At 42.8% G+C, this 24944-nt stretch overlaps 4 protein-coding genes across 6 annotated transcripts; 1 reads left to right on the top strand and 3 right to left on the bottom strand.

Moving 5' to 3' along the window:
• Positions 1-1566: 1566 nt before the first annotated feature.
• LOC139328758 (twinfilin-2-like) lies at positions 1567-6520 on the bottom strand. Its single transcript, XM_070958754.1, has 9 exons — positions 6496-6520; positions 5604-5681; positions 5327-5505; positions 4870-4965; positions 4677-4781; positions 4216-4341; positions 3880-4030; positions 2611-2732; positions 1567-2525 (listed from the first exon to the last, which is right to left on the bottom strand). Exons 1-9 carry the CDS (start codon positions 6518-6520, stop codon positions 2358-2360), a joined length of 1050 nt encoding a protein of 349 aa, XP_070814855.1. The 3' UTR covers positions 1567-2357.
• Positions 6521-8418: 1898 nt separating this feature from the next.
• LOC139328757 (WD repeat-containing protein 82-like) lies at positions 8419-12460 on the bottom strand. The gene is made up of 9 exons (XM_070958753.1): positions 12035-12460; positions 11717-11817; positions 11532-11598; positions 10831-10930; positions 10266-10382; positions 9966-10121; positions 9787-9856; positions 9568-9710; positions 8419-9474 (listed from the first exon to the last, which is right to left on the bottom strand). The coding sequence occupies exons 1-9, from the start codon at positions 12193-12195 to the stop codon at positions 9442-9444; spliced, it is 948 nt and encodes a 315-aa protein (XP_070814854.1). The 5' UTR covers positions 12196-12460; the 3' UTR covers positions 8419-9441.
• A 450-nt stretch (positions 12461-12910) lies between these two features.
• Positions 12911-15672, top strand: LOC139328729 (pseudouridylate synthase RPUSD4, mitochondrial-like). The gene is made up of 6 exons (XM_070958702.1): positions 12911-13408; positions 13636-13843; positions 13951-14044; positions 14234-14384; positions 14542-14639; positions 15280-15672. The coding sequence occupies exons 1-6, from the start codon at positions 13006-13008 to the stop codon at positions 15481-15483; spliced, it is 1158 nt and encodes a 385-aa protein (XP_070814803.1). The 5' UTR covers positions 12911-13005; the 3' UTR covers positions 15484-15672.
• On the bottom strand, positions 15621-22961 carry LOC139328728 (transcriptional regulator QRICH1-like). Of its 3 annotated transcripts, none has more exons than XM_070958699.1 (12): positions 22464-22945; positions 21501-21760; positions 21318-21392; positions 20388-20525; positions 19355-20296; positions 18736-18895; positions 18332-18486; positions 18130-18244; positions 17420-17528; positions 17170-17321; positions 16979-17069; positions 15621-16885 (listed from the first exon to the last, which is right to left on the bottom strand). In XM_070958699.1, the coding sequence occupies exons 2-12, from the start codon at positions 21747-21749 to the stop codon at positions 16696-16698; spliced, it is 2376 nt and encodes a 791-aa protein (XP_070814800.1). In that variant the 5' UTR covers positions 21750-21760; positions 22464-22945; the 3' UTR covers positions 15621-16695. The 3 variants fall into 3 exon arrangements, with proteins under 3 accessions (XP_070814800.1, XP_070814802.1, XP_070814801.1); XM_070958701.1 differs by having other exon boundaries at positions 21318-21386; XM_070958700.1 differs by having other exon boundaries at positions 21501-22961.
• Between the last annotated feature and the right edge of the window lie 1983 nt (positions 22962-24944).

Genomic DNA, 24944 nt, shown 5'->3' with positions numbered 1-24944 from the left:
AGACTATATTGCAGGATTTTTGAATTAGACTGTAATAGTTTTAACTGTATTTAGTCATATGAAGTATGTAATGTTTTTTTCATTTAATATTCCAGATATAGTAGGCCCAAGTGTCTGCCTGTAGTGTGTCCAATATAATTTGTTGTTTTGTTTCCGCCATCACCTGCTCTACGATCAGTTCTCAACCTTTTAAGTTGAAGGACTACAGCAGTACTTCCGGTAATGTTGGCGTTAACTTCATGCTGCTGCTGCCAGTAATGTCTTTAATGCTGCATCTGCGTGCAATAGAAACGACGCTTTTACATGTCTGTAACCTATTATGTAACGCTTGCATGGTTTCAGCCTGGCGCCTTGATTTCTGACTTTACATCTATGGGTTACTTTCAGTGCACACACGGACTCAGTGAGTATCACTTGCTTCATATTGTACAGTAAAACACTCATATATGAACATCCAAGCACTCGTTAAATTCCCTTACTAATTTTTTCTCTCCAGATTCGTCATCATGCATTGAACAACACCCGTTCAGCCAGTGGTTCTTGCTATATTATCATGAAGAAAATTGCCTGTGTGGTGCAAATGGTTGACTTGTTTTCCTGGAATTTGTCTGAACTGGCTGGTGTCAGGAGTCAGTGTGTCTTCACAAAGTCAAGGTTCATCATCACCCACCCCCAGTTCCCATGTACAAAGATAATGACCACTTGAAAGCTGCCACTCAGCTCTGAACTGCGTTTCCAAGAAAATAGGTTCACATCAACCGTCTTTCCTGTGAGGTATGAAAGCAGCACAACTGCATGGCCGAAGACTTCTGAGTACAGAGCCTTCCTGGAAACACACACACAACAAATTGACCTCTACTGCTGAGCTGTGATCCCTGCTGCTGCCAGCCTGCTGGACATAGGATATCACACACACACACACACACACACACACACACACACACACACACACACACACACACACACACACACACACACACACACACACACACACACACACACACACACACACACACACACACAGAGTCAGAGAGAGAGGAATGAGGGGACAAACAGTGGAAAATAAAGAAAATATTTTATTGTAGGACCATGTAAAACAACAGCCTTCATCTGGGTCCAGTCAAACCTTGCTCAGGCGACTGAAGGAGGCAAAGGCAACTGTAAATGTGATGTGGATGAATTTGCATGTGGTTACGAGTGAACCATGGGCACAGCATAGGCCTATACCTAGGCAATATAAAGGATAATCCACCCTAAAGCAGAAATTTCATAGCTATTTCCCAATAATTGTGAAGAGCTCAATAAATATTAGTGGAGGGATGAAAAAAATTAAGAGCAGAGACAAGAGAAGGCATATCAGATGGGAAACACTGCATTCAACTTGGATGGCAATTGGCAAGTGTAAATTAATATGACTGTGATATACAAAAAGTAATTTAACTCCTGAACATCCAGTTTTTATCTGAAGTAGTGCAATATCTGCACTCTTAACACCGCAACTCTTGTTTTTATGCTTTGAATTTTGAACAAATTAAACAAATTAGATATAAAGTGAGCGTCAGAGGTACTTTGAACAGAGCCAGGCTAGTTGTTTCCCCCTGTTTCTGGTCGTTGTGCTAAGCTAAGCTAACTGGCTGCTGGCTATAGCTTCTTATTTAATGTACAGACACGAGAGTGGCAGCAATCTTCTCATCTAACACTCAGCAAGAAAGCTAATTATTGTACTTTTCCCAAATATCATAATCCACATTGTCTGACTGTATCATACTTATTGTGTATCAGCAAAGTTTTTATTAAAGCTGTATTCATCTTTACAGAGAAACATATTCAAACCTAACACTCCCTGTTTATGCGGCTTTCACCTTTACATGATATGGAAATATTCTAGATGTTTTGTGCATCATTTTATTCACATTTCCTTGTGTGTTTGGTATCTTTGGAAAGTTTTGGATAATTGAACATAAAGTTTTGTGGGTTTGAAAAAAAGTCTGGCTGCACCATTGTTCGTAATGACTGACACACTGATGGATTAGCAGGGTTTAAGAGGAACAAAACCTTCCAATGAGACCTCAAAATACTGACACTTTAACATGCACATATCAGCCAGAGTGCCCGGTCAGACTCACTCTACAAACAGAGCTCTTGCTCACATCTTTCACTGATGGAAAACATGTATGAATTCTGCTTTAGGGTGGATCTATTTTGTCCTGTTTTCAGTGTGAAATCTATGTCTGTAAGTCGATAGAGGAAATGACTAGAAGCTAAACAGTCAAATAACAAGTCAAATCATAGATATTGTGTTGTTTGCTTGTGTGCTTGTGTATAATGCCTTCTCTGTGTGTGTGTGTCTATGACGTCTAGCTTTCGTCCCCGTTCTCCCCTGCACCCTTGATGAGCCGTTTGTTGCCCCTCTTCCCTCCCGGTCCGCGGGGCTTTGCAAAGGCCTGCTTTAAGGTGTGCTCCATTGGGTGGACCTCCTCGTACAGGAAGTCTTCTGTCAGGCCGTCACCGCTGTCTATCTCCATCTACACACACAATAATAATAACACACAGATTAATGGCCACTCATGCCCTTGTGTGTGTGTGGTGGGGGGGGGGGGGGGGCTGTACCTTTTTGGTGACCTCCAGCTGGTAGTCTCTCTCCACCTCGTCCAGTAGCCTGTTCTTACAGCTGGAATACAACATCCGTTCTTTGATGCTGCAGGTGTACCCTGGCATGGAATATATGAACACTGGAAGAGATAATGAAGTCGACGCCTTTAAGCGGCTGACATTTGCACTGAATCAGATCTAAGTACCAGCTCTGCAGTTAAAGCTCTTTAAGCTTTGACACTGAAATGGATTAGATACTAAAACTCATAATCACTCCCACCTTCTCTGAGCTGGACAGCAGGCCTGGACAGAGTACTGGAACATCCAGTGCTCAAGTGTACAGGTGCTAACACTAAAGCTAGTCAACAGTCGTAACATTTAATTAATCACATGTGGTGACTGTGAAAAGGCCAATGAGTTTGTAGTTTCTGACAGCTGCAATTCATTCGTTTTGAGCCACTTGGGGGCAGTGGAACAAGCTAAAAGCACAAAATTGACATATTGTCACCTACTGTAACAAAGCTATTATGGTTAACTTGTAAGTAAGTTTCTATTTACTCATCCCTGCAGACATGAAGCAACATTATCATTCATTTGGAGCCATGTTCCTTGCCACCTGATGAATGTAAGTGTAATATTCACTACCTTTGTAGCTCCGTTTTGGTCTCGACCGACACCTGAGGGAAATATCTTGCTCTTTAGCTTTTTAAATACCCACTATGTTCATCAGCTATATGCTGACTTTGTCTGCTGTTTGGTGCTGTTGTGTAGAACGGGTCCATCAGAGCTTTTTCTCTGAAAACAGATGCATGCTGCTGCTGGTGATGAGGCTGATGAGCAGCGAGAGTGAACTGAAACAGTAAAACTTGGCCAAAACTAAGTGCTGAATGGCGCTAAACTAAAGGCTAAACTTGCACGCACTTGTTGTCTTTTAACATTCTATCCATTTTGATGCTGCTGTGAAATTGGAATTTCCCCTCGCGGGACGAATAAAGGCATATTGAATTGAATTGAATTAAACCTCTCCATAAAGCTGAAGCAAAAGTGCAAGTAGGAATTTCTCTGGGTTCACGTTGGGCGACACCTTTCATGTTACACAGAGCCATTTGATGCATTGTTAATATACGTAAAAATCCTGATAAGTGCAGCCTTAAGCTTTCACGTCGAGTCACTTGACAAGGAGGTCATGCAATGGGAGGTTTTGCATAGTAGGACACATGGAGCTCCCTCCAGTCTCTTGAAAACAGAAAGCTAAATTATACAATGACAGTGCGAGTGTGTACTGACCCAGCGCCTCCTGCAGCTGGCCCTGGTGGGAATGTTTGAAGATGAAGAAGTGGTATCTGGGTGAATCTGTGGGGATCCTGTATGGAAGCTCCTGGGTCTCCGTAGGTTTGGTGTGAACCAGCTCAATGGTCTCTTTCTCTACATCCAGCCTCTGCAGCATAACATACACAAACAAGCTTTGTTCAGGGTCAAGTCATGCACAGCCAATTTTACTGGCAAACACTGACACACAGTTTGTTTCAAGAATAGATCCTTACAGCTTGTTTTGTTTACAGGCAATGTGTTGCATGTTGCACATGATGTAATTAGTGATAAAGCTTCTCTGTCTGGGCTCACCAGCTGTATGTAGTTGATGCGCCTCTGCTTGAGTTGCTGCAGAGCTCGTTTGGCCTCTTCCTGTAATGGGAATGCAAGACCTTGAAGAGTCTGTGCCCTTTTGTCTAAGCCAAACTCCATTGTAACCTGCAGCATAGAAAAACACAGAGATCTCAGTGCTGATACGTCCCAACACACAACAGAAAATGAAATGCCAGACAGATTGTAACAAACCCTCGCTCGTGCTGTTGGAGTCCCAATTCGTCTACGTTCATCCTGCAGACATAAGGGACAATTTTAAAACCTGTCCTCCTCAAGCACACACACTTGAATTTGTATTAGGAAGAAAATCTACGTACCCATACTACTTTGTCCTGCGTGGGACAAAGTAGAAGCAAACCAGGTGAGCACACATAACGTACATAACACATTCAGGAGCAGCTCATATCATATTCAGACAGTTTGCATTGGTTGAACTTCACCTCTGTGACTTTAATTCGTTGTAATTCCTGCTCGGCTGCTGTGAGGGGAGCCGGGGAGCAGCAGGAGGACATGTGTCGCAGGTACCCCTGGAAGCACAGGTCGTCCTGCAAAGCACGCACACGGAGGGGGCACTGAATCACCAGCAGGGGAAGATTCACCGATCAGTCGTTAGGCCGGAACCATTTTACTGACCTCAACTGTGCCAAACACTTCATCTTTAATGTGACCTCCTCCAAACTCCTTCTTCAGTGTGGCTCGAGTGGCTGCATACACCATCTTCTGCCTCACCTAATGGGTGCCACAACAGACAGGAGGAGGTAATGAACATGAACAACAGTTATTATGGTCTCTAGAGTTTGGGTTAGGGTCCACTCACACTGAGAACGGACTTGTCACCGAACACCTCTTGTCTCCAGCAGTTGAAATGATTTTAATTTAATTGACTGCATTAGTTTTCATAAAAAAAAAAACAACTGTGAATGATCTCACCAATAAAAACAAAATTAAAAAAGTTTTTCTGCTGATATTTTTCTCTTAGTTCATGGCAATGTGTTTAGACATCTATTTTCATTTAAAATAATTTAGGCTGCAGACGTTGCATAACTATACTTGAAACTATGGCTCTCTGACGCAGCCGCTCCAGACATACTGGTGATTGGTCAGGTGACCAGGCGATGAAGATCCACTCGTATCCCTGTGCATTCTGGGAGTCCAGGCGGTAGAGGATGTAGCAGGGTTCCTGAGGCGTGAGCAGAGGAAGCAGGAACTGATCGTAGTCCTTGTCCCAGCTCTGTGCTGGCTCTCTGTACCAATCTAGCACCAACTCCTCTGCAGACAAAAACGTGCATCAGCTCAACTCAGGACTTAGAACAAAAAACTTCTCTTGTGTCAAATCTCTCCAAATACAAGAAACAATTCATGTTTACCGTTTCTGATGACTATCTTCATTATTCTGATGGCACCTCCCCTTGCTCGGGCCAGAAACTCTCTCAGCTCAGATGTTGCTGAAGTAACCAGATATAAGGCAGACAAGTCAAAACTGAGGATGGGGGGTTGAAAGCAAGTGAGACAGAGTTGGGTAGGTAAGAACCCGAGCCTCCACTTCAGGGAGAAAATTTGATCCACTGCCAGATTGTCACACCATCACCTAAAGTTACTCAGACAGGGGACACATGCACCAAGGAGCCACTAAGGAGTTTGAATCATCGAGGTAAAACAATTGTACTCTTCCCAAACCTTCAGACCCATGAATGGTAGTTTGGTGCTGAAAACTAGATTCAGCTATTTCATGCACTCCCTCCTTCTCTCTCTCCATGGTTACCAAACACAGCTGCCTCATAAATGATGAAAGACCAGGTGAGAAAGGTGAGAGAGGTGCTCTTCTGCCAACCCGTCCCCCCACGCTCCAATTACCAAATGCCATAACACACATATGCAGCTCTTAAACTTTGCATAAAGGCCTGTAGGTGCTAAATATCATGATTAATGGTGTGACAACACAGACTGACATTTTAACTGTGAATTAGTCATATACAAGCTTACAATTTCATACATATGAAGCTTAGTAAACGATTATTTCTATCCATGAGGTACCGCTTTGAGGTGATCTTAAAAGTTTTTGGTTTTTTTTGGAGGATATCAGAAAACTTTATCAGTAAGATTGTCAGGATGTATTGCATGAATGAACAGCTCAAAAGCTAAAGTAAAGTAAAATTAAACACTTAAACGCCTAACTGAATTTGGAATTTGGAGACAGCTAGAGCACCACACAAAAACAGCCTTAAGACAGTTTAGTTTTCCCGTAAAAAATGAACTTACCATTAATTCCAGTTTGATGTGACATCTTTTGGCAGTCGCTTCACACTCCTCTTAAGCAAGAAGGACCAGGTCCAGGTCTCTGTGTCCTCGCTCTTCTTGCTCCGCAGGTAGGCTGCCTCTACACTGATGGCAGACAGATGGACCCACGCGCACCAGTGACATAAACGCCTCGAAGGTGACTCGGGAGATTCCTAACACTTGAAATACAATCTGCGGAACTGTGGCTGATGAGTAATAACGTGCCTGTCAGTGGATATGCCACCCTAACCACTGATCTAAAACTCTTTGCGTATCAATGACCACAACTTTAAAAGTCTCGGCAGGGGAGCCTCTCCCTGGTCACATACTGTACTGTACTGGACTGAGTGTGAGGAGGAAACCAGGCTATGCAGAAATCCAGCACCCTTGACATCAGCAGTTCAGATGCTGTCAGGCCGCCACATGTAACAACATTTTATCACTCATTCACTTATAGTGGCCGATCAGCTAAGGCATGATCTCAAATTCCAGCCACCTGGTCACTGAAACATGACACCAAGCAAGAATCTGACCGCTTTATTTCAACATTGTTCAATGGACACAGAATGGAGGCAGGAGGGGGGGTCATGTATGTGTGGTCAGTACCTTTTGTGCATTTTCATCGGCAAAGTTACCCTTAATAGTTAATGGAAAGGGAAGAATAGGGGAAGTATGGCTGCATGCTATAGAAACTTGAGAATGTGAGGTTTATTACAGAAAGATATAAACACCTTTTATCCCAAAGTGTGAGGCGACGAGCTCCAAATGCCTTGTGTGTACACTGGAGGAGAGGGCTGCTGTACAGTCAGACAGTACTAATGGATCCATCACTGGCCACAAAAACAAACTCAGTGTGGACAGTATGTATGGTAGGGGGGACTGAGTGAGGGTGAAAAAGTGTTAAGCTGATGAGGATGCGAGTACCAAATGCTTCAACTATCACCCCCCATTCCTCCGTCTCGTCTTCCACACATCTCTGCTGCACGCACACACTGAGGTAGGTGAGAGAAAGATAAGTGTGTGCCTGTGAGGTTACCTGTGATGGGATCATCCATTATTCACTGTGGTGAGTACACAACCCAAGCATGTATACATTATTTAACAGAAGCCTCCCACCCCCCTCCTCTACTTCAGGAAGACACACTTTATGTGCACAAAAAAAAGAAAAACACCCATTCATCAATTTTGATGAATCGGGCTGCTTTTTCTTTTTCTTGTGCACATAAGTGTGTCTTCCTGAAGTAGAGGAGGCTGCGGTGGAGGCTTCTGTTAAGTGAGCTCATGTCAGCGTCATTGTGAGAACCACTGATACACTAATCCTCCAATTATCTATAAAAGACCCATCGATAAAGACTCTGTATTATTCACTGTGTTTACGGCTGCACCTGTTCATATAACGAAGCACTTGTAGATTTTTTTTGTTATAAATTCTGAAAAAGTGAAATTTCTGAGTGAATGTGCCCCATTTGTTGGTACAGTATGAATCAATCCATTAGTCAGTCAACAGAAAATTAACCTCCAACTATTTTGATGATTAACTGTTTGTCATTTTTCAAGCAAAGGGACTTATCTTTACCAAGTTACAGCTTTTCAGTCGTGAAGATTTGCTGCTTTTCTTTGTTTTATGTGATAGTAAACTTAATGTTTCTTAGGTTTAAGGGAATTGAGATTCACATTGTTCACCATGCTCTGGCATTTTATTGAGCAAACCATGAATAAGAAAAAAAAACAACAACTGTCAGATTAACCAATAATGGAAATAAGCATGAGTTAAAGCCCTCGTGATGCATATCAAGATTTATCTGATGCATGATGAAAGACAAGGATATCAAAAAAGGTAAAACAAAACAAAACAAAACAAAACAAAACAAAACAAAACAAAACAAAACAACAGCTCTTCTTTTCATCTACAAGATTTTATTATGAAATATTTACACGATAAGGGTGAGATCGGTTCATTTGAGCCAGACCACGAGAGAAAAACCAAACACTGTTACATTTTACTTCTCGCCTGGTTCCTGTTCCCACTGAGTTTTTACAACCAAACCAAGATGAAGCTAACATGACGTTACACAGAATGACAGGTGGCGACTGTCACCCTGCATCATCAGGACCCTCATGTAGAAATCAAATTCTGGTGACTGACAGAAGTTTGTGCAACACTCTAATTCTTCTGATGAGCATATTCATTTTCTTTGGTGTCACAAAGAGCTCACAGAGAAATAACTGATTATAAGCATTATTAGCATTACAAGACTGCAAACTGACTGAACGTCATAAATAATGACTGACAGGTAGAGACAGGACAAAAAGGAGGCGTCTTGTACAGTAATGATTCAGGACTGTGGGATCACTGTCACACACATGAACTGATGGAGGATACAAGCACAGCACTGTTAACAGCTTTTGACCTATTAATCATTGAAAATGATGACTGGTTGGTGTGTTAGGCACCAGAGTCCACTTGGAAGTGGACTGAGAAACACCTTTTCAAGCTGTATTTGTGCAGTTGTTTGGTCCGCACCATGATTCAGTCGACAGTTTTCAAACCAGCACAAATGAACTGCACTAACTGGACAAACCCACCAGGGTTTGTTTAACTTGAACCAAACAAGTTAGGTGTAAAAGCACTGTAAAAATACTGATAATTTCAAGATAGAGGCTAAAAATATTGACAGAATATAATGTACCTGAATTGTGTTTTTTTTTCTTTTTACATTATTTTAACTGGAGGTATGTCGGATTGTGTCACAGCTGCATGAACCGTTTTAAAAGTTTAAAAATACCGCAGGTAAAACATTTAACATAAAGCGTATAAAAAACTTTTTTTTTTTTTTTTTTCAGATAAAATATCACGTCCATGAGGTCCAACATCACAGCATGAGCGCGATGTGTTTTACAACAAGAACTCACTTTGGTAACGTCCTGCTACAAGTCATCAAAAAACGGGAGCCAAAATGTCTGTTGAGAGAAGAAGAAATTACGAATGAGCACTAAGTTTGTCCAGCAGCAGCTACTCCACATGAGATATTGATGTGATATGTCTGATCTCACCATGTTGGTGCAGGCGCTAGCAAAGGTCAGGTATCTTGGGTTAAACTGCAGAGTGTTGATGGGTCCTGGATGTTTCCCATCCAGCACAGCCACCTTCATCCCACTCTCAGTGCTCCAAACATGGACTCTGCCGTCCTCTGAGCCTGCACAACAAGACACATTTCAACACAGATCTTACAGGAGGACACCAAAATATAAAATAAAGGTGGTTACACTCACCGATCATGACAAACTGCGAGTCGGGCGTGAAGCAGGCCTCCAGGGAGATTCCTTTACTGTTGTTGTAGCCCTTAGAAATGAGCAAAAACAGGAAACACCCTCAGCTACTCAAAAGCAATCGTACTAATATACAAAGAGATGTGCTTCAGGGGTGTTTTGGTAATGTGTGCATCTCTTACAGAAAAAGTGTGCATCACAGATCCATTGAAAGCATTCAGGATGCGAATCATCCCTCCATTGGTGGATATGAGAATCTGTTTCCCGTCGTTACTGAACTTGAGTCCAGTCCAGTCACAGACACGACTAAACATTGTCTCAAAAGAGGCAAAGGGACCCTTTTCACAGAAAGATTAAATACATTGTTAAGACAGGGTAACAGAGAAAACAGCGAAAACTGTGAAGCAAGAGTATGAAGGTCTACTCCCCGATGCATACAAGCCTACTCAAGCAAACTACGAACATATTCATTTGCATTTTACCTTGTCAAAAGCACGAAGGTCATATAATTTGATGGCTTGTGATTCCACGCCTGCAGCAAATATCAACCCGTCAGGGTCAAAGGAACATACTGGTTTCCCCAGAGGATTAGTCAAACCCTGCAACACAAATAAACCCAAAGCATAAGAATGAGAAGCTGCAACAGGAAGTCTGGACTTTACCACAATATTTCAGCCTTCCCAGTTAAGAACTGTTTATGTCAAGCATTGTTCATATTAAACTCTCTCCTTCCATTCAGTCCTTGTCTATACCATAATATTTTATAGTACTGTCTTTTAGCTACTGTGTGCTGGTCCAGTTTTACATCTGAGAGGAAGATCTAAGTGTAGCACCTAAAGCAGGTCTGTGGACCCCCGGTGGCCACAGGACAAATGCGTATTAAAAAGAGTATTGGTAACTACTGATACCCTGACGTGCAGTAATGTGGAAAGTCCTGATCTAAAGTGCTAACAATTGTAGCAGCAGCAGCTATAATTACACATTTGAGTATCTGCCTACAGATACAAGAGGAAGTGTCACTTTTCAGCCGGTTCACAGACTACTCACCTGACAATCTGGAGAGCGCAGGTCCCAGATCCGGATCGTCTTATCCAACGAGCCGGAGATAAACGTATCATCCACTGGTGACATGGAGAGAGCAATAACTCTGAAAAAATAAAAATCACACAAGAAAAAAATTAACTTTAACCAGTGAGGATTAAGTCAGGAAGAAGACAAGAATAGAGCAGATCAGACAAAAAGAGACGCTCTGATGTGAAAAGAGGTAAATTTGCATTGCACTTGTTCAATACTCTATCCACTTTATTGATGCTGCTGTAAATTGGAATTTCCCCTTCCGGGCTAATAAAGGAATATTGATTGATTGATTGATTGATTAAATATTCAGTTGTTATGCTGTTAAGAAACACATTTTAAGACGGCGTTCTCCGTTTACTTGTAAATAATTGAGCGTAAAAGTGAACGTAATCATTCTCATGTTATTCAGAAGCATATCAGGATAAGATAAGGTATAGATTCTAAAGATGAAGAAATTGTAAAAATGTACTTTTGTATGACCATTTTCAACCTACTAAAAAGCAAGTTGCGGCTTCCTCGTTTGATCAGATTAAAGGACAGAGAGACTTGAAGTGCTTCCATCCAGCGAGCACCTGACTAGGGCTGAGTGAATTCTGTTCTCACTGTAGCTTCTTGAGTGGAAAAAGTCCACTTTCAGGTTTATATCCAGTGCATCGGGAGCTTTTACTCACCTCGCAGTGTGACCTGGGAAATACCTGATGTACTTGTTGTCAGCGAGGGACAGGTATCGGATGGTATCTAAAAGACACAAAAAAACGATACCTTCCTTTCAAAAACTGTTTAAGACACATGTATTTAAATTATATCATGTTTGGGGTTTTTTGGTGACAGCCGACCATCTGTGCTGAGTTATTACCATCCAGCTTGTTGGAGCTGTAGACCACTGTCTGTGTGTCTCCATGTGTGTAGCGGATGAGGTCTACGCCATACTTCTTGCTGTACAGGCTCCCTTTAGGTCTAAGAAAGGACATAATACTTCAACCTGTCAATCACTTGATCTTCTGATGAGCCACAGTGAACATGCTAGACTGCCAAGGTCCACAGTTTCCCATATGGATCAAATCATGTAAAGGTATTTACACAGTTTAGACATGATTATTTGCATATCTATGGGTTTGAATTAGGTCATAAAGTTAATTGCAGAGTAATTACTTGTTTTCAGTGTTACACTTACTTTCCCTCCAGGATGTCATAGAGCACAATGCAGTCGTCGTCGCTGCTTGATACTGCATTTTCACCATTTGGGCTGAAGTCCACACAGTTGACTTTCTGGGAATTTTGCTGATATGTTCTGGCAACCCTGAAGCTTCGTAGCACGCTGTCTGTGATCTTCATGTCCGCAGCGAATTGTTTTTCATACAAAAATATATACAACGTAAAGCTAAAAGGTTGCCCTCCTCATCAGCTCCCTGTATCCGGTTTAATGAAGCCTGCGAAACATTTCGTCGAGCAATTCATGAGCAGTTTCATTTATGACTCGTGTCGATAAATGCATTTTCAGAAAAACAACAATAACACCTAAAGCTGGGGTTTATTTACGGCATGCAAACACAGGTCGACATTAAAGTGACGGCGATACACTCGTTTTTTTTCGTTTGTCTACCAGGTAGGCGGTGCTTTCAATTCGTATTTACATTCAATGGCTTCAGCGGACCGGGCAGTGGCGGAGTTAAGATCGAACATACCTAGCCTCAGAAAAAGGAAATTACGACACACCATCACAGGAAGTTCTTCCTGCATGTTTCATCCACTGTTTTTGATGTACAGCATGATTTGAAGGTCAGACAAATTCTTATCTGACACCATTTGGTTTATACTTTTTGGTGAAAGCGTGTTTTTTCAGTGGCTCGGCGCGACTAAATTGTTATGTGAGCAAAAAGTTCAGCCAATATTTCTGTAATATTTAATTCAGTTTATAACTGCCACGAGTCTAGACATACCCCTTGTCTGACTGCATGGACCTAGGTTCACAACCCCCCCAAAATTAACTATTAAATTATGAAACTATATAATATTTTTTGCCTATTATTTGTATGGAAAATAAAGTTTGCACGCTTTTATTCTGAAAGGTGCAACCCGGATATAGTTGAATGGGGAACACGCATGTGTTCATAACAAGCTAATGTCAACTCAACACACCCCATAATGAACAGCTGTAGAAGAATAACCTGCGGTGACTGGATGTCCGGACTGAACACCGTCCTTCTTCGGATCAAACCAGGGACAAACTGCCGCAGGTGCTCGGGGACAGCACCGTCCCTCAGCCGGACCCAGGCCACCACCGAAAAACACGCTCCGGAAACGGGAGAGAGACCCAGGCTGAGAGCGATAGACCTGGCCCGTAAGATCCAGCGGGAGAAGACGAAACCACCGGCGGAAAAGCCTCCGTTGTCCGCTCAGCAGAAAAGGGTGGCGGATCTGAAACGGTTCAGTCTGCAGCTTCAAAATGTCCACCCTAACGTGCTGGCCAAACACCTCCACAGAAGCATACTGTACCAGGACAAAGATGTAGTTGTCCTCAACAAACCTTACGGTGTCCCAGTCCAAGGTGAAGCAGCAGGTGCCAGCATGCTAAGAGAAAGTCTGTGCTCCAGATTTAAAGAGTCGTGTGAGATATTGTTAGAAAAAATAATGTATGGTAGTTTCTTAATTTCTTTTTGCACATCTGATGAATTGCTGATACAGTGGTAGGGCTCTATTCCCGTTGTGGTGACTGCGTACATTGTAGACTTGGGATAAGTGAGTACATGAACATTTGTTGTCCTTGTCTCTCAGGTGACTCTGGGGCCATGTCCATCTCCTCCGTGCTTCCTGTTCTCTCCAAATTAATGGCTGGGATGAAGGTCAAGTCTGAGTCTCAGCTGCTCCCCTGTCTGGGATTAGAAAAGGAAATAACAGGCGCTTTCCTGCTGGCCAGGAGAGAGGAAGTAGTGGAGCACATACTCAATCTTCACAGAAATAACCAAGTGCAGAGAAAGTATTGGTAAGGTACAGTATGGGTTAGTAGAGTATGGGTTGGAAAAAAAAAGGAGTGATGGATTGTGCTCCTGCAGTTAACATGTCCTCAATGTATTCACTTTTCTTCCTCAGGGTCGTCACAGTCGGTGTCCCTGTGCCGTCTGAAGGAGTGATTGATATTCCCATCATAGAGAGGGAGGTCACAGGCTCTCAGCCACACTACAAGGTGTCTCTTCCTCTGCTGTCATCAGTATCAATAGAAAACCTGCTCTGCTTTGAACTTTACAAATGCAGATTTATATTTAAATTATATGAACGTATTTCTTTTCAGCTCTTCAAGTAAATAACCAGTCAGTGATTAATTTTGTTGTTGTAGTTTCTCCAGTCTCAAGCTTTTTTTTTTTTTAAATTTCAGATGGCTCTAAATCCTCTGTTCAAAATGAATGATGCAGGCGATGGTATGACCAAAGTCCGCGCCCATCGGCACGCCCATCCCGCAGTGACCAAGTACAGAGTCTTAGACAGCAGCGGTGGTTGCAGCCTTGTGGAGCTGCAGCCTGTTACTGGTGAGAAGCCTGTTTCTTTTTTCTCTCTCTCTCTCTCTCTCTCTCTCTCTCTCTCTCTCTCTCTCTCTCTCTCTCTCTCTCTCTCTCTCTCTCTCTCTCTATTTTTTTTAAGACGACTGGACACATTTTCTACTTGTCTGCTTTCTTGTGTTCACAGGAGTGAAGCACCAGATGAGGGTTCACATGGCGTTTGCTCTGTCGTGCCCCATTCTTGGTGACCACAAATATTCCCACTGGAACAAACTGGCACCTCAGGTAAAGCATGTCCACAATTTTTTTTAACGTTTTAAAAAGTGGTACATGAAGAAGGGAGCGGCACTAACGGCATGCTACTCATGCTTTACTGAAATATGCATATTGAGTAGCATGACACTAATGTTCCACACCATTTCCAAGTAATGAATGCCAGTAGAACATCAGCCTCATAACACTAACAAGCATGTTATGTCCCCCCAATGTCCCTTAAGCAAGAAAGAGTGGCATATTATTAGATGCTTTTTGATCATAGGAGGGCAAACTGAGCTTTGATTGGTGGATCCTGATGCTGTGCTTGTGTTCATCCCTGCACTTCCTTGAACCATCCCTGAAAAAAATATTGCCTAATAAAACCGAGATTTGTTTTATTTAAAGTACAGCTGCTTGATGGTAAAGAATGCACAAAAAGGGCTTCTACAGATCAGTGTTAAGGTCTGTTTTGTCGTTAAGGTGTAGAGCTACAGGTATTGAGTGTACGCCTGTTAAATATCCAGCCTGCTGGCCACCTGTGCAGCAATGATGATCCATCACCTCCATTTGTATAAGACACGCCCATTTGACAGTTGAGGAGGTGCGCTTTTCTGTCACAAAGTATGTGTTACCTTTTATAAAAACCACAAACGTGTTCATTTTGGTGCAGAAATTACCGGAACGTGTGCTGGGAAAGCTTGGACTGGAACAGAGCAAGATCCGGTACGTCCCTCTTCATTTGCTCGCTCGACAGCTGACGCTAACGGGAACCAGTCACGCTGACATCGACGTGTCCTGCCCTCTGCCTAAGTACTTCACGCAAACACTGACTCGACTGCAGTTAAGTCTTCCTGATAAAGAGGACTCTAAGTAATCCACTTTTTTTTGTTAAATTCTCTGTGATCCAACAATGTGTCATGTGCACCATTTCTATTAAATTATATCAGGCTGGATGATTGTGAGCTTCAGTAAAATGATCAAACACAGAAGAGGCCGTGTGGAACATGACTGTACAGTGCTTTACACTCATTTTAGTAATAAACAAATGAAGCAGAACTGTATCACAACTGTCTTTGTCTATCTCCAAATGTACACATCGTCTCAAGGGAGGCACCGCTAGGCTATGGATGCTGTTGGTGTGACAAGTTGCGCTGAAAAAGGCCCACAACTAATCCTTATTTCAAATGTCAACATTTCCACAGACAACGCAGCACTAAATACTTTTCATTTCTGAGTTGTTTGACATGACTTTTGATACAAGGATTAACACTGCGTTAGCTAAACAAAGATGCTTCTATCTGCACATCCTGTTTAATAACCTACTATACATACAGGAATAAGTTGGCAAATCTCCTTGATGGGTGTTTCAATCACTAGCTTTGACCTGAGAACAATGTTTCCAATCTCCTGAATGACTACAATATAGCACTTAACCTTGTGAATATCTGAGGTTCAGCTCACTCAATGATCCACAAGCATAAATTATAACGTCGCTTTGAAAAAACAGGCACAAGTTCTTCAGCTTTGAAATATATCCATACGTGATCCAAAATGCAGTTGGTGTACAAAAAAAAGCTGTGGGTAGTGGTCCCTGTAATTGTCCAGTAAGATGTATCATAGTGGGACTTTGAAGAGAAGTAAGACGTGGTTAAAGGTCTGAGGTTAACTGGTGAAGGGTTAAATATCCTCATATCATACTAAGACTGACTTACAGGCAGGAACATTTACCACCTCTTGTGAGCTCAGAGGGCAGCAGCCCAGGAGGTCAATCACAGTCCCGCAGTGGTGAGACTAAAGCTCCCTTACTTGCCCTTTCAAAGGTTACAGAGGCCATGGCTTACAAAGGTAGTCAAGAGAAAGAACAGTCCACCGCATCAGCAGAAAACAGAAAATGTAAGAGGAGAAAAAACATCTTTGCTGTCATTATACAGATGACAGCAAACAGATGATACAGATGATTGTTTCAGAAGCTGTTCCATTTGATTTGAGATGGTCGTTGAGGTTTACAGAGTCAGGATGGATACTGCATAGTCAACAGTCAGTGACTGGAGAGCTAGTTCCCATGAGTCCAGCCAGTCCTCCCAGTTTAGCTCAAGTTGTCTGGACCGGCACTGATGATCTCCTGGATCTCTCGGACCACAATGATGCGGGCCAGCATGTGCTCCACCTGCTGACTCGTGAGGGGCTGAGATGAGTACCACATCGGGCTGTTGGGCGCAACGACGGGCTCTGGAGTCATGTAGTATGCGTCATTGCGTCCCTTAACGCTTTGAGGGCTGGAGAAGAAAGGGATTTAGGTTTTTTTTTTGTGGGCATGTGCTTAAGAATTGTCCAGTTACACAGGATTTGTGTGATGGAGTGTCACTCACCATTTGAAGAGGTAAAAGTCATAAAGTTTGATGGGGCAGCGAAGAGGATTTTCAGGATCCTCCACCTGCTCTTCATACATTTCATCTGTTCCTGAAACACACGTCACGCAGCAAGTCAGCATGGCAATTTGTGCTGTCAAAGGCTGTGATTCATAGCAAGGCTTGAGCGTGAGGCTAACTGTGTTGAGCACCTTTCTGTCCCACGCTGTGTGGACCTTGTCCTTTGAGAAGGCGGATACTGGTTGCTTTGTCCTTGGCATTAGCGGGGTTCTTCCTCGTGTTTCTTAGGACCTTGGTGAAAGCTACTTTCAGGTGCTGTTCAGGTGTCATCAGGCGGAAATGCCTGTGACAAAGATATATTTAAAACATATCTATAAATACACGTCTTGTGTGATTAAACAGAACAGATTCAGGTCATTCAGTGCTGACGCAGTTACTCACTTAGTGTTGAAATACATTAGAGTTGTGAGCAATGTGGCTGGTGAATGTGCACCAAGCTGTTTACACTCCCACAGCATCTCCTCCGTCACGTGACTTGGAATGATATAACCTAAGACAAAAACACACAAGTTATTCTTTCCATGCAACAGTTTAACTGCTAATGTTAATTCTCTCTAATGTTCATTTTGTCAGCTATTTTCATTTAGTCTTGGTCCTGTGTCGAATGACCTTGTTCATTTGTAACCACAATGGGTCCACCTCATCCTCCACTCTATTTTAGTCTAGTTTTAGTGACTGTTGATATTAAAGTTTTATTTAGTCCTTGGATTATATTGAAGATTTGACTCAATCTAGTCTCACCAGCACAGCCTACATAATGTAACACCAGCGCCTTTCTGGTTGGCTTGACGTAGTTTAAAAGCAAAACAGAACAAAAACCTGACGTTTCACTAAACTACCTTATTTTGACTGTGGTTAACTTAAATGTGTCTCTTCAGGTTTGTGGTATTCTTACCAGCTATTTTATGGCCACACCACCTCCCTTCTGATCAAGCCATGCTTTTGTTTTTTTCTCAGCTTCAATGTAACAAAAATGGGTCCACACATCACCTTGTTTGTTTCTCATAAGCCATAAAAGTTCTCATAAAAGTTGATGATAAAAACATATTTTGTAGTTTTCGTTAACAAAATGAACACTAACTCTCGCTTACCTAAAGGATGGACACTGGGTTTCCAACCGTCCAGGATTTTGTGTAAACACTCACAAAAACGTGTGTAATATGGATCAGAGAAAATATCATCCACGCGTCCATTTTCGAAGAGATACTATAAGACAAAATGCAAAGGTTAATGTTTTAAGTAGCTCAGACAGCCTTTTGACATGAAACACAATTAAAGCATGGGGATACTAACCTTTTGTATACACAAGAAAACATAATATAGAACATCAGATGTAAATTGTTCTTCGTCTGATCCTCGTGCCTCCTGCGTCATCAGGGAAAGGCCTAAGTTTAGCTCAGCTACGGCGCTGGACACCAAGTCTTCTTGAAAACGCAGGGGCTGACGACCTGGACACAGCCAGAGAGAGATGAGCAGAGGTCAAGTTTTTATTAGTGCTGTCACGTTTACTTATTTATCCGTTCAAAGCAGAGTAAAAGTTATTCAGTGGTACTACATGAAGAGCTAACATCACATCAGCAATCAGAACAAAACTTCACTTTTATAGCTTCCAGTGGTTTAAGTAGGTACACATGATGATAGATATCAGTGTTGTTTGACAAATGTGGCACATCAGCGTGTGTTGTTACTTGACTTACGGCCAATAGGTGCAAGTGTTGTCTTTTCTTGCTTGTTCAGCTCCTCGTTTTTTCGCTTGGCCCAAAGGCGCCAGACCTCCAGGCCTTCCTCGGGCTTTAGACAGACAGGAACCAGAATCTCTGTGGGTGGTTCAGCATGAGCCTCCGTCTCTGTGTGACCCTGCACAAGACCAAAATAAAAATGTCACAGTGAATGCTTTCTGGGAAAGAGGGCCGCGAGCACAAAACACATATTAATCGTCACATGCTGATAATTGTATAATTGAGAAGTAATGATTCACATGTGATTCTTCATGACCAGAAAAAACAGAACAGAACTGGGGATTTTGTAAAATTTGTCTAACACCAAGATGGTTTTGCAAGGTTTCAAACACTATCAGCAGCTTGTTTGGTAGATTTGGCAAAAACTGGTAGATTGCAGGTACAATACCTGCAATTATTGTCTATTGTTCTTAGTATTTCTTTCATGTATGCCACATTTTGTTATTCTTATCACAGCATTAAGATTCATTTTAAGATTAATGAAAAAAAATGTATTTATTGAGCACAGGATAAATTTAGTCCCACCTATACTGATTTGGCTCTTCAGTACGGCTGTAAGGAAAAAGTCTGTTCGAACCTGCAGATGGAGCTGCTGTTCCTCTTCACCATGGCCTTGCTGTTGATTTGGGTCCCATATGTGTACCGACTGTGTAGTGTTGTAAGTCCCTCCTACAGTCTGCACTGCCACAGGGATGTGAATGTTCCCGTTCATAAACTGGGCTGGGAACAGGGTTTGTACTATTTCTTCCTGTGTCCCAGCGGAGGCTGACTGCACATCCGCAGAAGTTGAGGAGGTGCTGGGGGACATTTTGTCCTTACCATTGGTGGTGGTAACTTGCACTGTGTTGTATGACTCCTGTGGTATGGCAATGTGAGTTACACCCTGCTGCTGTGGAGTGGAGTACACAGGGATGGTCCAGGTCTCACCTGTGGGACCTGTGATTGTTCCTGTAGTGCTGTACAGCTGAGCGCTGTCGACAGTGAGCAAATCTGGTCGTAGGGACACGTAGCTTTGCTGCTGCCCTTGAGGGATGGCAAGAACAGTGGCCACCTGCTGGCCCGGTGTAACGGCATACGACACAGCTAGAGGGACATCCACCTTACGCTTCTTGGCTGGTTGGACGACAGTAGAGACAGCGGACCTCCTCTCTGCCTCCTTCAGAGAGTCTTGTTGGTGCGAAGGAGACATCGCCTCTATGGTCTGGATCTGGATCTGTTGCCCACCTTGCAGCTGAATTTGTTGGCCACCCTGTAGCTGAATCTGCTGGCTACCCTGTAGTTGAATCTGCTGGCCACTCTGTAGTTGAATCTGCTGGCCACCCTGTAATTGAATCTGCTGGCCACCCTGTAGTTGAATCTGCTGGCCACCCTGTAGCTGAATCTGCTGGCCAGCCTGAAGTTGAATCTGCTGGCCCCCTGGCAACTGAATATGCTGTGTTCCTTGTAACTGGATTTGTTGGCCACTTGACAACTGGATTTGCTGTCCTCCAGCTACAGCTGCAACCAACTGTGCTTGAATCTGTGGAACACAGCTGACAGAGTCACAAACCAGCAACAACGCATCACATGGATGCACTCGATATGTGTAACTGCTTAAATAAATCCTGTACCTGCTGCTGCTGCTCCTCTGTTAGCTCTCCCTGCTGGACAAGCTGAGCTGCTGAGATTCCCTGCAGGTCCTGCTGAGAGGGGGAGGCCACCTGAAGAACCTGGCCGACTGCCTGGCCCTGCTGCTCCTGAATCTGAACCTGGCACAGAGGGAGAGAATGAAAAGTAAATACAGAGCAGCGCAAACAGTTTACACGCCACAGTGAATCAAGGAAATGTGCCAAACAAACCGTATCTTCTCCGCAGAGGAGGTTACATTTGTTACAGAACTGGATCTTTTGTTGTTGAAGTGAAAATCCACTGTAGAGAACTTGCCTGTCATGGAATTTTCCATAATGGGCTTTAGTCATATTAATACATTTGAGGACACAAGTGCAGCAGGAGAGAGAGGGTGAATGAATGATCCAGCTTTAATGTGTAGCCATGGCCATCTCTCCTAACAACCAGTATGGCACAGGGAGGGTAATGACCACAGGGAAATTCATATAGGATTGAATGAATGTGTTACTGAATGGATTAATAAGGAAAGAATGCACACTATTGGTATTAGAATCACTATTAAAACAGTGGATTTAGAGTTACCTGAAGGCATCAGCACTAGAATATCTTACTTGCACTATGAACATATGCACAGTAGGATGGCAAGATTTACAAGTGAGAAAAATCTGGCATTTTGAATTGGATTTGTAAACAATTCCTCACCTCTTTCTCGACGGCAAGTGGATGCAAGTATCATAGCTGACAGAGCAAAGCTATTTAACAACTGAAACCATTTAACTCAGTCACTCAAACACCACATTGCCGTCTCATTTGTTTTCCTCTTGACGGTGAGTAATGACAGTGTTTCTGGACCAGACCAGCCAGATCTGTCTCCTGCAATTTTAACACGGTATGTCATAGTACAAGAAGCTGACATTGACGTATGCACTAACCTGCACTTGAAGTTGCTGTTCAGACTCTTGATGCACCGACAGATGCGGTGAAATGTCTGCCGACGTCACCTGTACCTGCCCATAAAACATGTCACACATGAAGCGCAGCAGACTGCACCGCATTGAAAAACTAGCTAAATTGTCACTGAACATTCATAACTAAAAAAAGAGGACTGCTCTTACCGGACAAGCCAGCTCCAGGAGAGAGCCGGCCACCTCAGTGCTGTCTGTGTAGATGCAGTTGGAGCCCTGCTGCTGGTACACCATGGCTGTGGTGGTGGCCGCCCCTCCCTGCTGGCTGAACTCCTGCAGCACCTCTGGGCCCTTGGCAAGAGACTCCAGGAACTCCTTCATCCTGTGCTGAGGCACAGTGCGGGCCTTCTGCCGCACATACTCATCAAAGGAGACCACCCCACTCTCCTGCTCATTCATCGTCAGTTGACCTGGAAAGACGAGAATACATTTTCAAACATCTAAGCAAGTCCTTAAACATCTCACATTAACTATGGGGTGTACTGAAAGCACTGGCAACTATCATGGATATTCTAATGAAAACTGGGCAGTGGTTTATTTGCATTGAACTGTATAAGCACGACATAGTGAGCTAATGTCATTTAAAACCGTTGCTAGTTAAGTAGACGGACGTTGGAATAACACAGTAAGCACACGGGACAAAGTGCATGTTGGCTCGTAATACAATGACTGCTACGCTTCAATCAACCTTTTCTACTAACTTGAACATTAGTCAGATATAGCTCACAGCTGAGTCTAAACTGTTATGCTATGAAAGACAATTTTGATGAAATGTTTCTCAAGATAAGTAACTATGTGTTTGCCTGACTTTATGTAGTGACTGTCTAATAATAGTGTCTACGTGGTTAGCATGCTAGCTTCGCACAATTAGCAAGGCACTGTGTTGCCACAGCCCATATGGATAGTTAGCTGGCTAGCAACCGCTGACTGTATTCAACCCCGTCGAGTACCGATGTGATTGCTACTGTAAATTATGCATTTAAGTTACATATTTTGCCCACAGGATAACAAACATCAAAGCAGTAGTCCACCCATTACAATAACATGACACTAGCTAATCGCTGTGCTAATGCTAGCTAGCTAGCTCGATGGCTCTGGATCCTGTCATGCTACCTTAAATAAAACGAAATCCTCTCCTTTCCGCCAAGGCACGGTGTTTAAAACTAAAAAGCCGATAAACGTCTAACAGCTACCACCAGCATGCCATTCACTTGGCTACATAGTGCATGTAGCGGCAGTGTAATCCCGCAAACAATGCTGTGATTAGATTGCGATAAAAAATTAACAGCAGCCACGAGCAGGCGACGTCTGACGTCTGCTTATTTCAGGGTGAGATCCAGGCAGGCTTCGGTGTGAAATAAGTTTCCCAGCTCCAGCAAAACACTGATTTATTTATCCAATTGAATCGCGATCGGTATTACTACAGCCTGCAGCAGACGGCTACATGCAGAAAACCCCCTCCACTGTGTTTATCCAGTGCGATATAAAATGACGGAAGTATAGGCCCCGAAAACAACGCGGCTCCTCTCCAGACTGCTCTGTCAGGCGACGGCCTGCCGCGGTGTCCTGTTCAAAAGAGTTGCCATCCTGACACTGAGAACTGCAGCGCTGTGTGGGCTCTCTAAAACTGTGAAATGAGATTCACATAAGACATGCAGGCACGGTAATTTGTCTAGGAAAAATCCTCCAGAAGAATACTGCAGGATTTATCTGTACACACAATATTATTTATCAGCTATTTTCTTTATTGTCTGGCACTGAAAATCAGACAGGGGAAATAACAGAAGTGGAAAATATATACTCAAATGTAAGCAATCACATTGATTTATAGATTAATTCTGAATGCAACACAATAATTATAGGCTATTCTTTAAAAAACAAAAACAAAAAAAAACCTCATGTCAAGTGTATTTCATTTTATTGCTGAATTTAGTTGTTAATTCTCCTCACGGTGCTCTCTATAGGTCCCAAGATATATATGAGATGTGGTTGAAAGCTCTTGAAAAAGCTAGTAAATGGACCTTATGTTGTCAGGCCACCTGCTCATGTTACTCTTGACTCTGCAATACTGGGTTCTGGGTACCAAACTCCAGGTTCAGTCATTTAAAATTGGCACATGTATATGTATGAACTGAAGCACTGTTTAAATGCTCCTCAGGATGTTCTGATGATGCCTGGTACACATTTGAATGCATGTACCTTTAACAGGACCTAACTTCCCCAGTCTGCCTTAAAGAGCCAGGCATGTGCTACTGAGGGCCTCCCCCTGTTCGCTCCACAACAAACTGCCTCTCGCCCATCTTAAGGTGGACCATTACAGATGTACTGTGTGCATAGGCTATGTCCTCTTCACACTGAATAAGAAAGAGTTAATTCCCACACTCTGCAGACTGGGATTCTGCAAGGGCTCTGGTGGAAGTGGTGGTGGTAGTTATACATGTAGATTCATATTTTTTCCTCAAATAATATTGTTTACACACCACTGATAAAGCATCTTATAATTCACCCTAAAGGTCATACAGTATGCATAACATCTACTGTCCACGTCATGTCATGTTTGGCATAGGCCCTCACATATGCATGCTTTTCAGAGCAATTAGTAGTTTAGTTGGCATGAAACAATACTAGAGCGCTTGTGTCTAGTTGGCTTCACATTATCACTTCATGTGACTTTGTGCTACTGTAAGAATCTTAATGTAATCCTTTAGAGAGGGGATTTACCTTAACACAACTGTTACAGAAAGAGGCAGGTGAGGCTTGAGGGGTTGGATTCATAGTCAAGTTTTCCTTTTTTAAAATCTGCATATGTCAAGACAATAATTTCGAAGGTGTTTGTTCAAGCTATTTCTTTCTTCTTCTTTTTTTCAAAACTGGGTCCTGGGATTGTGGCTTTGCAATCTGTGTCTGCAGGTGAAATTCAGGATGGGAGGCTGCCAAGTAACCAGCCGGTGCAGTAATAGGAATAAGACGTCATCTTGGAGGCTAGATGGGTGTGAGCTTGTCAGTTAAACCCAGTGTGTTCAACCCTCAGTGTGATGCTCTTCAAGCACCCACATCAGAAATCAGATGTTACATGCAGCTAGAGACTGGGGGCTAAGAGGAGGCAGAGCACAAGGAATCACAGGTAAATCTAAGTTATCTGGTTTTATTGAGCATGTTATGGCTATATTATATTGTGGCTATCAGTTGGGAAATGCACCAAGATTTACAGCCTCGTTTTTTTTTATTGCTTTTGTATTTGTTTTTGAGGCAGTGCACTTTTTATCAAATGATAACATTTCACTGCACTAAGCCAGGACACAAGGCACTGAATGTGGGGTTTATGCTCCAAGCAGAGTTAAAATAAATGTAAACAGAAAAAACATTATGCATCATCAAAACTCACCTGAGGTTGCATTTGGAAAATCAGGTCACCTAGAAATCTTTATGTCATGCTGAAAATAACATCAGTATGCATGCGACTTGTGTTCTCTTACCTGTTCCAGTCATCTCAGGCATTTATGATGCATCTTTTATCACATGATGTGCGATCATTTGAAGTGGCAGCTTGACATTTGTGACCCAGGGTCACAGACAGATCAGCCTGGCTCACGC

This window comes from Chaetodon trifascialis, chromosome 3, assembly GCF_039877785.1.
Source record: "Chaetodon trifascialis isolate fChaTrf1 chromosome 3, fChaTrf1.hap1, whole genome shotgun sequence".
Lineage (NCBI taxonomy): Eukaryota > Metazoa > Chordata > Actinopteri > Chaetodontiformes > Chaetodontidae > Chaetodon > Chaetodon trifascialis.
Note: the sequence above shows the minus strand (reverse complement) of the source record. Positions and strands in the feature narration are given on the sequence as shown.

Coding starts and splice junctions, on each gene's coding strand:
- LOC139328729 (XM_070958702.1), top strand. CDS start 13,006: ATGAACAGCTGTAGAAGAATAACCTGCGGTGACTGGATGTCCGGACTG. Junction 13,844..13,950: donor CAAGTGCAGAGAAAGTATTG/GTAAGGTACAGT, acceptor TTTCTTCCTCAG/GGTCGTCACAGTCGGTGTCC. Junction 14,640..15,279: donor GGAACAAACTGGCACCTCAG/GTAAAGCATGTC, acceptor ATTTTGGTGCAG/AAATTACCGGAACGTGTGCT.
- LOC139328728 (XM_070958700.1), bottom strand. CDS start 21,749: ATGAATGAGCAGGAGAGTGGGGTGGTCTCCTTTGATGAGTATGTGCGG. Junction 18,896..19,354: donor AACAGCAGCTCCATCTGCAG/GTTCGAACAGAC, acceptor GGTCTTGTGCAG/GGTCACACAGAGACGGAGGC. Junction 17,529..18,129: donor ACCCAGTGTCCATCCTTTAG/GTAAGCGAGAGT, acceptor TTTTTGTCTTAG/GTTATATCATTCCAAGTCAC.
- LOC139328758 (XM_070958754.1), bottom strand. CDS start 6,520: ATGTCACATCAAACTGGAATTAATG. Junction 4,966..5,326: donor GGTCACCTGACCAATCACCA/GTATGTCTGGAG, acceptor GGCACCCATTAG/GTGAGGCAGAAGATGGTGTA. Junction 4,031..4,215: donor GCATCAACTACATACAGCTG/GTGAGCCCAGAC, acceptor GTTATGCTGCAG/AGGCTGGATGTAGAGAAAGA.
- LOC139328757 (XM_070958753.1), bottom strand. CDS start 12,195: ATGAAGATCACAGACAGCGTGCTACGAAGCTTCAGGGTTGCCAGAACA. Junction 10,931..11,531: donor TTCCCAGGTCACACTGCGAG/GTGAGTAAAAGC, acceptor TTATTTTTTCAG/AGTTATTGCTCTCTCCATGT. Junction 9,711..9,786: donor CTCGCAGTTTGTCATGATCG/GTGAGTGTAACC, acceptor CTTGTTGTGCAG/GCTCAGAGGACGGCAGAGTC.